Source organism: Dermacentor andersoni, chromosome 3 (assembly GCF_023375885.2).
Source record: "Dermacentor andersoni chromosome 3, qqDerAnde1_hic_scaffold, whole genome shotgun sequence".
In the NCBI taxonomy this organism is placed as follows: Eukaryota; Metazoa; Arthropoda; class Arachnida; order Ixodida; family Ixodidae; genus Dermacentor; species Dermacentor andersoni.
In genome coordinates this window covers 143,789,068-143,801,577 of record NC_092816.1, presented here as the reverse complement: position 1 = coordinate 143,801,577, position 12,510 = coordinate 143,789,068, and the positions used below count along the sequence as shown (strand labels likewise).

Here is a 12,510-nt window from a genome sequence, read left to right as displayed (position 1 = left end):
AGCGTGGCCATGCCAAGCCTCAGCTACTTATCATTTTGTAATACAGATGGCGATAGTTTGATCTGTCTGATCTGTCGATGAGTTTGGCGCTTCCAGCGTGCCAGGAAGTGGCCGGTGAAATCGGATAGGTCCTCGGATACTTAAAGTCGGAGACTCTAAGATTGCCAACATTTTACCCTGCGCTTTGAAGCTGACCGCAGCGGCGACAAGTTGTTGTCGCAGCGCTAGCGCACAAGTGCGCGGCGAGTTACCACTTCTTTGTCGAAGGCGCAAACGCAACACGCCCGGTTCAGTGAAACCAAACAGCATGCTGCGGTTCAGCCAGGCTAGCGCACGATGCACCCTGTTCCAGCTGGTCCGGCGTGCGATGGGACATGTTCCATGCACACGTCACGCTCCATCCACACTAGAGTTTAGAGCTTCCAATTTCCGCAAATGTAGCGTAACTGCGCCACGTGTGGATCGTATCCGCGTTATGCTGCACTATACCGCACCTTTAACTTGGCCACCCGGATGCGCTATTCTTCGAGCGGGGGCAGAACGCATCAAGTCCCTGCTTTTGAACGTAGACTAGAACTAGAGAAAACCGGCTGGCCTGCTTCGAATTAAAAGAACATCGCGGGCGCGCAACAGCGTTGTGAGAGCGCACGAAGCAGCTGACAAAGTATACTAACTCTGTGGCGAGCAGACGTACGTGTCTCCCGCACGTTCTGTTGGCTGACACACCGGGACGGAATACTATAAAATAAAAAAAGCAACTTTAGAGAAGGAAAACTGTACCTTACGCAGTGGCACGAAAATAAGCAGCGGCAGCGCATGGAACTTAAGTAGGTGGACGCCAGATGGCGCCGGTCAACCAGGAAGTGGAAGTGCGTTTCTTTTTAGAGGAAAATCCAATATGGCCGTTTCTCACCGGTACCGTACGCTGGTACTGGCCGTGCTTGCCCTGCCGACTATGCAGCATGCCTCAATGCCTTGGTTGCCGCGTAGCTGATACGTTCTAATTGCTAGGAGCAAAACAGCCTCTACTGACACCCATACAAACAAGCCACAAGTGAGTGAACAGAACGTGCGACTTTATTGGCAGATGACAAGCAGTGTACATTCTCCTGCAAGAGCGGAAATAAAACTTGCATGTCGAGATACGCTGAAATCATTGGCGCCAGCTCGTAAACAGCTCACCGTCGGCCTCACACATGGCAGTCTGGTAACGAGCGACAACCAGCGGCGCAAGCAGATTGGACAGAGTATCCCACCTGTTTGCAGCGACAGTCGCCGTTAAAGATGAGCAACTTGCATTGCAAAGGAACTGAGTGATGTAGACATCTGCTGCCGCAGCTAACACAGCGACATGGACTACCTGGCATTTTAGCGTTAAAACTCCTTTCTAACCTGCACGTTTCTTTTCTTTCAGGGGCCGCTAATGTGTGGCTCCCCTTTGGGGTCCCACTTTGTCTGAATATGGACGTCACTTTCGTGGGCATAACCTTCGGCAGCCACTTTTGCGGGCTTTCCACACACACGGCTATCAACTTCATACACTTCGAACTATGTAAACACGTATGCTGGTCTTCGTTCATGCCTAATCACGGGCCAGATAGGCCACAGGCAAAATTTGCCCATGGCTGCCGCAGGAAAGGGTGAATGGGGAGCACGAATAACGGTGTGCGTGAATTGGGAGTCTATGTCGCTGTGGAGATTGCAGGAGCAAATGCCTACTTCGAGAGACTACTTCCCAATGCAAGTGAACAGGCCGCCACATCCGAAAAGCATAACACGGCAACTGTAGTGAAGTGAGATAACAGCAAAATTAAACAGCAATCAATCACCGCATAGGTTTCAGACAATACATTAAACATTGGCTATGAACCATATGGCAATAGTGAGCCTTCACATGCACGGGTCTCTTCCGATACATTCAGCCGCCTACTTACAGGCATAGTGCTTGCCTTCGTCGCACGTGGTGGTCTGGTAACGAGCAACAACCAGCAGTGCAAACAAATTGGACAGAGCGTTGCACCTGTTTGAACCGACAGTTGCCGTTCATGAGCAACTTACATTGCGAAGCAGGGAGGTGACGCAGGCATCTGCTGCCACAACCAACACAGCGAGATGGACACCCGATATTTTAGCGTTAACTCCTTTCCAACCTGCATGTTTCTGTTCTTTCGGGGGCTGCTAACGCGTGGCTCGCACTTGGTACCCCATTTTGTCTAATATGGACAAATTGGTTCCGTGGGCATCATCTTCGGCAGCCACTTTTGCGAGCCATTGCACGCATGTGGCTAGCAACTTCATACACTTCGAACAATGTAAGCGCATATGCTGGTCTCCGTTCTCAGGAAATCATGGCCGAGGAAGGCCACAAGCACAATTTGCCCATGGCTTCAGCAGGAAAGAACGAACAGGGAGCTCCAGTTACGGTGCGTCTATACTGGGAGTCTATGTCGTTGTGCGGGCTGCAGGAACAAATTATTACCTCGAGAGACTGCTTACCAAGCAACTGACCAGGCCCCCATATCCTAGAAACGTAACACTGTGACCACAACCAAGTGGGGCAGCAAAAGGAGATTCCGCAATCAATCACTTCAGTGTAGCTTGCTCAAAAACCCGGGCTATCGAGTAAGAAGAGCAATCATCAACGAGACTAGGAACGTAGAAAATGAGAAAGATTGCATTCAAGAAGGAAGATACTCTGCTCTGCAAGCATTGAAGGCTAAACACATCAAGAAAAGTAAAATGGTGCATAGCACACGGTACGTAGGTGAATGCAAGACACATGCCGATGCGGCATCAGCTATTTCAGGAGAGGAAGTGCGCATGATAACACACACTAGAAGATACTGCTACAGATATGTTACGCTACTATACAGTGACTCGTATTAAGTATCAGCAAAGAATCGCTTGAACTTTATGTTTGGATGAGGATGAATGATCTCTAACGAGAATGGCCAATGAAAAAGCTTGCATTTATAGAAAAAAATTACACTTGGCATAAATGGGATTGACATGGCCAGGAAGCTGATTAAGGGCAAACTGACAGAACTCTTTGGCCAGCATCGTCCATGCTTGGTCAGAAGTTGCAGATGCATCTGAAAACGATGAATTTCTTGAAAGTCCTTTCTGAGTTAGCTGGATGACTCGGCCAAATGTCCGTGCTGGTGGAATGGTGGCTGAAGCTCCTTTCAGTCTTAACACAATCCTCTGCAGACTTGATTTCTCATCCGAATTCATCTGCATGCGCTTCTTTTGTCGTGGTGTAAAAGCCTTGCAAATTCGGCATTAGTCCCTTCCTGTTGGTGGAGATGGGAGCTCCTGTGATGACTAAGATGTGCTTGGCACAGGCTCTCTTGGAGCAGAACAGTGACACATGAGATACAACACAGATTCGCCAAACTCATGTAGTGTTTTCTTCTATGCTCGAACCAATTATACTGAACCATAAATATGAACAAAGGTTCATATCTGCTGCGAACAAATTATATGTATCTCAAGACTAGCAAGCCAGCACAGCATATACCAAGCATATTTATTTCTGAATCAGGTGTTGTTTACCTTGTAGTGGCAGCCAAAGTCCAAACAACGGCCTTGTAGCAGGCAGCAGCTTCTGTTTAGTGCATCGAGTGTGTTGCTTTATACTGGTGCCATCCTCATTATTGCATATCTAGAGCAGAAATTTTGACTGCATCAGAAATTGCAAAACCACAATTTCGGCAATATGAAAAGCTAAAAGGTGTGACATATATATATTAATTGTTCGCGACTACAGAACGCATGCAAATGTACACTGTTTGTTGTAGGGTGCTTAAGGAGCATGTCAAATAAATATATATACTGTCCACAAAATTGATGTCTGCCTACCTACAACGCATGCCAGCCTCTTAGGTATTATTATGATCACAAATGAGAACATTTGTGCACTCATTTACACTCTAGAAGCAATCGCACTACTGGTTCCACAAGCAAATGCATGAAAGTCATAAAGCTACTAGAACTGATGCATTATTTTTCTGCACCAACGTGATGCACCGTTGCACTGCTGCAAAAATAAATGCCCTACTGTAAACCAAACTGAAGAGCAAGAACATTTGGCACCAACAAGTAGGAAATATGGTGAATTATAATGCTTGCAGCTGTTTAATAAATTCAATTCGGCACTTTCACTTCAGTTTACCAAAGGGTTATTTGGTTTTGTGGACGAAAGAAGTGGCTGGCGGACTCGACAAAGAGTTATATATATATATATATATATATATTGACAAGGCTACTCAGCCACCTATGGCCACGGTTACAATAGGATGAAAAATGTGACGCGCGTTCCGCTATCGCTCGCTCTTTCTTTCGTGATACTATGTATAACGACGGCCTTGCAACTAAAGGTTCATTTAAGACACAGCAACCCAGGGTCCCGACTGCCCATATGTAATGCAGAATCTAGTTCATTAGCTTGTATCCGCTTGTTAGTTAGTGAGACGAATATTTTATAACAATTCAAGCAGAGGTGTTAAACGACTCACCGTCATCTTCATTGCCAGCCACAGGAAAATCCAGCTCCCGTTCCGATGCAGACGTGTTCCGTAAGGCTCACGGCCGAAGCCTAGCCTTCGGGCTTACATGTCCGCTTGTAAACACGCCACTTCACCACAAGTTAAACAAACGCGAGACATCGAAGCGCAGTAAACTAATTTTAGCAACAGAAGAAACCAGTCTAAGTGTACGAACGAATGAATCTGTCTCGCCGTGCACTCGATAATGCCGGTAAAAATTTTAAATCCAGGCCAGAGGTCACGTGGAAGATCAATGACGTTAAATGCTACTTACGTTTATAATGAAAAATAAAACCCATAAACTTACTAATAAATAATACAATATCAAATTAGAAATGATAACTTGGCTTTCTTTATTGTAATAAAATTTTTTCGATAATTGTAGGAGAAAGGTTGTAAGATAACATTGCGCTTATAACGACACCTCTAGCGGCACATATTGGAACTAACAAAGGCATTCCTAAGTGTTTCTACTATGCAGGTTTTATTAGCAGCTGCGCGCGGTTGACTTTTTCGCCCTCTGGGGCCATTTGTTGAACCTGAGAGTGTGCTACCCCTGGGAATACAATCAAGGACAGCAGACAGCGCGTGCTCTGGTTCTCCACATTCTTCACTGCACGTCACCTTTCTTTTCAGTTTCGGTATGAAAAACATCAATTCTCGAGCTCTTTGTGATAGATGGGCCTCTATTTTAAGCGTAATATTTGGCGCAGTGGCTATTGCATGTCTAAATTATCTTAATCTAGGCTTTTTACGCCGCCGAAAATTTTGTTGCAGTTCTCCTTTAATGCCTCGTTCTTGCGGTGAGCGTCTGCAGCGTCGGTGGCTTAACTGAGTGAACGAGCTCAATGGTGAAAGATGAAAGAGCGAACGCAGAGCGGAAGATGAAAGGCGCGAGCCGCGAACGGCGGAGACCAATGAGAGCGGTTCCTTCAGTCAGAGGCCCGCGGGAAACTGGTTTCATGCCGACACGCCCGACCAGTCGTTTCCTATTGTCTGCTCGAGCACCTTTCTTTTATATTTCTCTTTGAGCTCCCAAATAATATATGTCTGCTCGCGTCAGCTCTTGCTCGCGTTTGTTTGGTTTGGTTGGTTCGCTCTCGTTCGCGCTTGTTTCGATTGTCTTTGTTTGCGACTGTTTTGTAATTTTTTTACATGCGCGGCTCGAATTGCGGAGTACTTTTTGGAAGCCAAGAGGCACCTGCGATTATACTGGAACCTTTGATGAGTCATGTATAAAAGCCAACGCACTTGACCTCTGCTACATGTCTCCCTCAAACTCTTTGCCTCAATATACCGTGAAATGAAAACACGTATACAGCTGCGCTCAAATTTAGCATTAGGGAGTATCGTGATTGCAGCAGAATTTTTTCTTGATAATTATGCGCAATAATTTTCGCATTGTACAAAGAACACGCCTGCTCTTATCGTTGCCACATGACTCAGCAAAAGAATAAAACATTGACTTTCCCAGAGCCACTTTTTAAGGGCGCTATGGTGCTGTGCGCGAGGGTACGCATTTACTTCCTATATAACGTATTTCGCTTGCTTTCGCTTTTCGCGTATTAGATCTCCACTAAGCCAAAAATATCTCATTATCAGGTTTCATGCAATTATCCACAACTCTCTTATTTACGTATGTACAAATAAATCTACACACAATCAATTAGCTAATTATGTTATCTAACTTTTTTGATGTAAGCGACTAAAATATTGCTAGCGATCTTAAACTAGACTCTGAACAACAACCACGTAATTTTATTCGCCTATAATTATCCGCTTTTTTATAACGCTGTGACTAAGATACCTGAGTCACGCTGTATATGCCTGGTGTAATTGGGGACACAATTTGAAAATTTTCGGCTTTCTTGATTGGTTGTAGCTAAAGGCTGCACAATTAAACTTTTTCATAAGTGCGTTCGATGGATCCGGTAGATTTGATGTTAATACGATAGCAATAAGTGTCTCAAAGTGCAAAAAAGTGTGTATGTTTGAAGTGTAGGAAGGCTGTCACGTGGTAGAGGTAGCGAGGGGTTGGGAGGGTTTAGGAGATCACGCGTGTGTGTATTGTATATGTAGTTGCATATAGAAATATATAGTGTGACTGACGCAGGGTTGCTTGAGACCACCGTAGGTTGCTCTTTACTCTGAGGCAAGACACGTGTCGACTGAGTTCCTGAAAAGCATTTTGGATTGCGGTTAACGCGATGTGTCTGATCTGATACATCAAAGAATAGTAACGTAATGCTAGCGCATTTCTTTCGCAGTTACCGCTAAATCGCGATTAAATATTTTTTTTCGGAAGTGCATTTGACGTATGTGTCGTTTCCTCATATTTTACATTGGTAAGCGTCGTGCATAGGCACGTGAAGCACCTAAAAGAACGCTTGTGTCGTGTCAACGCTCCTGCTTTATAGGTTGCGGCACGCCACTCCTAGTGACATTGGCGTACCCATCAGTGCTGAAACAGCTACCACAACGAGTTTAACAACGTCGATGCCATATTTCACAGAAAGTAAAATGCATTCCACACCGTGCATTTCGACGTGCCACCGAGACGACGTGTTCTTCTTTCGAATTCAGCGACGATACAATTGCGCTATACGCTGTCGATTTGCTTGAGTGAATCGTGGAAGTGTGTCCGTGTTGCAACTGTTGTTCATACATGCCGCAATTAAGAACATCTCAACGCTGAATCTGCGATCGCGAAATTAACAGAAATATTACCCAACGCGATGCAACAAACTGCAATTCCTCACCGGACAGTTAGCTCTGCTGCACCCTCTCCGAGTCACCTTCAGTTTTTGTTGCCCAATATGCTCGGACACCCTTGTTATAGGGTTGGTCTTGTCACCCAAAAGCAGTTCAAATACAGCCAGTCTCGGCCGCTTAGCTCGCCGTCATCACATGCAATATGTCGTATTCTGCGAGATCATAAAGTAGTTTGCGTGCAGTAGTACCTGGAATTCAAGGAGAATCTGTGCCTGCTGGGCTAAGCGCTCGCTTTTCACACAAAAGGTACGTAAAGAAAACTAAAAGTGAATTGCTAAACCACCGCGATAAAAGTATGTTATTACGATACTATATTCATGGATTTCAGTAAAGGATTCGACAAAGTAGCCCGCAGCAAATTAATTTACAAATTAAGTTTTATACTTATAAACGATAAGCTATTATAATAGATACAAGCATACCTAACCAACCGTTTCCAATTCGTCAGGATAAACTAGACATTCTCCAACACCTTACCGGTTGCTTCTGGCGTTACCCAGGGATCCGTGCTGGGTCCCCTTTTATTCTTGCTTTATATAAATGACATTCGCAATAATCTATCTGTCAAAATTAAACTTTACCCGAATGACTGTATACTATATGACGAAATCGACTCACCCCAAGATAAATCAGGCTAAATATTGACGTTGACACAATAGTGGCATGGTGCCATCAATAGTGGCATGGTGCCATCAACTATGAAAAAACCGTCTTGATGAGAATAACCCTAAGGAAAAAGCACCTTCTCTTCCACTATTTTACCCAGGACACTTATATCTCCTAAGTATCACACTGTGAATAACTTGGCACACCCATATCTCACAATCTTTCCGGGTCAAAACATACTGACACTGTAATGACTAATTGTCTTCGGAAATTGTTCACCCTCAAACGGTCGCTAAAATTCTCTACACCAGCTGTCCGCCTCCGGGAATATAACACAATAGTTTGTCCTACTTTAGAATATGGAATAATCATTTGGGACCTCTACCCCCCAAAAAATTGTGAAAAATTTGAAAGAATTCAAGAGAAAGCTGTCCGATTTATGTACAATTCCTACGGTCGAACTTCTATAACAGATCTCCTTAAAATTAGTTGCTTCTCTTCGACTACAGAACAAAATCGTGTTTCCCGATTAAAATTCTTTTTTCAGCTAATAAACGGCCACTAATATATACATACCTTGCACATCTTAACACCTTCAACTGGTTATGCTATTCGTCATAAACACTCCTTAGCAGTAACCCCGTTAACACCACATAACAACTGCTTCAAATACTCTTATTTTACCAGAACAATAGCTGATTAGAATAAACTTCCTAATGAAGTGGTTACACTAAATTCTTTAACTCGTTTTCAGGCGCACCTGCATTCAAGGCTCAACAGCACATAGATTTGAAGCGGTACGAGCCTTCGAATATAAATATGAAGAAGCACTGGAACCTGGGTACAGGAGAAGAGGAGAATGAAGTTAGAATAAAGGTAGAGAAGATGGACGCCAGTTCCACAGCAATGTTTTACGTCTATTGCGTCCTTTAACTAGGAACGCTACATTATTTTGGCGCAGCCGAGAAACCCACTCCAACATGTGGGGGACATTTTTTCCTTGAGGAAACCTCCGCAGAGCAGATCATCTTTTCGAAATACCAAGCTCAAGATGGACCAGCGGTGAAACTACCTCGCGAACTGAACTCGGCAGAACTCGTGAACCTGGTTTTAGACGAGGCTTCCATGGACACTGCTGAACTACGTCGGAAGGGTGCTGTGAAAGTGAACTTGCATCTGGCGATCTTCGACGAATTAGTTCTTCAATCGATGAGTCGAAAGAAATATGGATCATGGTCTTCGACGGAGGAGGTGTGCCTCGTTTTGAAAGCTCTTCAGCTATAGCAAGAACACATTGCGTGCGCAACAAAACCAACTGGTGACATCGCTTATAAGCTCTATAAACGCTGAGAAGCCGGTGACTAAATTTGTAGAACCCGATGCGTTTTACCGCATGTCTTCAAGCCCAGAAAGTTGGCTTGAATTCTGTGAATATACCACTGGGAAGAACAACTGGCACTCACAAGATTACTAACATGCGTAGTTACTTAAGAGGTGTTCCGCGGAAATGGTGCGATCTGCACATTATTGAAGAACCTGGCAACTCTTGGAACCAGTGGAACAGAGCATTCTTGACGATATTCCGAAGCAACCAAGTGCCAAGATGGGACGCAGCGCTTAATTTCAAATTCTAGCAGGGCTTCCTCGTCGTGTATTTCTTTGGAAAACGCCTACTTTTAAAGCAGGCCAGGCCCATGCTTCCTTCTTCTGCCGTAGTTGCATTAATAATGCACGGACTGCACGTGGAAGTCCTGAAGCAAGTGCAAGTACGATCACCTAAAACTATGGACTGGCTCCTGGAGTGTCTTCAGGACATACCATCTACTTCAGAAGAAACTATAACCGCGAACTCAAGCAGTCGCTTCAGACGGGACGGCGTGGATTGGTCAAGCCGTAATCAGCGTAAACTGAGCCATCTTGCAGGCAGCACAGAGAAATTGGGTTGGCGCGCTCCCAGAGGTCGGGTGAATAACGTCGACAACGACCCTGTCCCCCTACTTTCGGACGCTCAAGAGTTTCAGACGACAAAAAACTAATAAACAAGGGTGATCAGTCCGACCCGATTACCACAGCTGAGACTGTTTATTTAGCTTGCTCTAGCCTACTTCAGATTCCTGTCAAAGTGGGAAACAGACATATAATGGCTTTGGTTGACAGCGGTGCTTCTGTGTCTCTAATAAATGGCCAGCTTGTAGATGCAAGTCACCTGCATAGTGGAAGAGTACTACGGGTGCAAGGTTAAGATGGAAAACCCGGCAAGGCATACTCAGTGGGCCTCAGTAACCATCGAGTTCCAAGGTCATGAAATAGAGAATGAATTACTGGTGATAGAGGGTATGACGCACGACTTTCAGCTATGCAGATCAGACATAAAGAAACTAAAAATCAACCTATGCTGGGACGATGCGGTTTTAGTGGAAGGACTATCAAGGGAAGAGACACAACAGGGTAGGAAAGATAACCTACTAGTTGTCAAGTGCGCGGAGGATATTGCAATGACCTACCCTGAACTGGTGTAGACAGGAAGCTATCCACAAGCGATGAAGCCACACAAGAGGCCTTTCGAACTAACTGACAAGACCACCATTCGAAAATTACCTTATAACACGTCAAGAGAGCGCAAGATATGGTTGAAAAATGGTTTGCAGGAGATGCTAGACACCGATATAATCCGACCTTCGGTGCTCCCCCTTAACAATTGCGCCGAAGGAAGATGGAACTTTCAGACTGTGCACATATTACAGGGCTCTCAATCGCCAGACAGAACTTATACCATTTACCATGCCGAAGATAGACACGATTATAGATGAGACAGGTGGTTGCTGAAATTTTGCACGTAATGTCTTGTGCAAAGGTTTGTTGCAGATCCCGCTAACCGAAGAAACAAAAATGTACACTGCGTTTATCACGCCCTTTGATCTGTACGAGTATAACCGGCTTCTTTTCGGCTGAAAAAACTCGCCAGCTTGGTTCCAGATGATTATGAACGAAGTCCTGAAGCCTTTCCTAGGTGTGTTTTGTAACGTGTATAGACGATATTATCGTCTACTCCAAAACAGAGGCTGAGCATCAGGAACACCTGTCTCAGGTATTAAATACCTTGAGCTTCGCGCACCTCAAGGTTGATATTAGGAAAAGTACAATATTTCAAAGAAAAGTGATGTTTCTTGGAATTTCAGACCTTTCATAAACGACATAAAAAACAAGGTGCCTCACGCGCAGAAAAAGTTGGATGAGTGGGAAGATGAATGTGGGAGTCTACCGTGATCTTGTGCACAGAATCTCTGATGACCCTATTCTACGCATACCAGATTTCACTTTACCCTTTGAGCTGAATACCGGCGCCTCACACTATGGAACAGGTGCGATCTTGTAATAGAAATGTCCAGAAGCATCCGGCCGAGAAAAGCGACACGTAGTAGGTTACTACAGCTACACTATCAAGCACTCTGAAGTCAACTACACCACGATTGAAAAGGAAGCTCTTGCAGTCCTTAAAGCAATTCAGTACTTCCGCACGTACCTAGAAGGTGCGGAGTTTACTTTGTTCACCGACCACCAGGCCCTCACTCATCTCTTGAATATGACCCATCCTAAGGGACGTATCGCCAGATGGGTGAACTACTTGCGGCAGTTCAATTTCACTATCTTCCACAGACCTGGACCCCTTTTGACTGATGCAGATGCATTCTGTAGACTGATGATAGGGGCCAACAAGGAACAATCGGAAGAAATCAATGAAGTAAAATTGGGGGAAGGCACTGAACAATTGAATTTTATGGAAGGTCGCTATCAAGACACGCCAACGCTGGTTTCCAGGGTGCTTTATTTGTACCGCGATAGCCCAGAATCTGGAGGACACGACGGATTTTGGCGCGCATACAACAAGCTAGTCAAAAGATTTACGCTGCCTCACGTGAAACAAGACGTCAATTAATACCTTCGTTCATGCCATATTTGTTAAGTCAGCAAAGGGAAATATAAGCAGCCTACGGACGCCATGATAATACCTTGCCACTAGAACGTGCCTTTTGAAGTTATAAACCTGGATTTCGCCGAGCTAAATAACAAACTAAGGAAAAGTGCGCAATACGCAAGCTGTTCTTCTGGCCATAGATGAATGAACCAGGATGGTCGTGGCACAGGCAGGGAAAGAAGATGCGAATAGTGCCAACGCCCTCCTCGAACGGGATATGTTTAGGACAACCAGGAATATCGTATGTGACAACGGGACAGCGTTCAAGAGTGAAAGACCAGTAAGATGGGGTAATACCTCAATATATCAATCAAATTCTGTGCGCCATACCATCCCGCGGCAAATGGGCTTGCAGAGCGTGCTATTCCAGATGTGAAACAATACATCAGGATGTACGATAGTTTCCCTGGCAGATGGAAATGCTCTTTAGAAGTAGCTGCAGACATCCCAATCACTCCTAAACCAGTGGATTGGGATGCAACCCACAGTTCGCTTCTTCAGGAGAAACCCCTATTCTTCCAGTGGATCGTGACCTGCGGCTGCTAGAAAATCTCAAAAGCGTCGAGGAGAAGAAAAAAAAATCGCAGAAGAAGACGCGCCGTAAACGAA

General features: G+C 44.8%; 1 protein-coding gene across 4 annotated transcripts in view; it reads right to left on the bottom strand.

Annotated features, from left to right (window-relative positions):
- Positions 1-12,510, bottom strand: part of LOC126525111 (techylectin-5A-like) — a 42,625-nt gene that overhangs the window by 16,950 nt on the left and 13,165 nt on the right. The window contains exons 1-2 of one of the 4 annotated variants that reach the window (XM_072287320.1): positions 4,518-4,624; positions 3,556-3,664 (exon numbers count right to left, since the gene is read on the bottom strand). The exons of 2 other annotated variants lie outside the window; for them this stretch is intronic. In XM_072287320.1, the coding sequence (XP_072143421.1) occupies positions 3,556-3,664; positions 4,518-4,529 (121 nt within the window). In that variant the 5' untranslated portion in view covers positions 4,530-4,624. Of the gene's footprint in view, positions 1-3,555; positions 3,665-4,517; positions 4,625-12,510 lie in introns of those variants that run through there. One more of the 4 variants, XM_055067541.2, reaches the window with a different exon arrangement.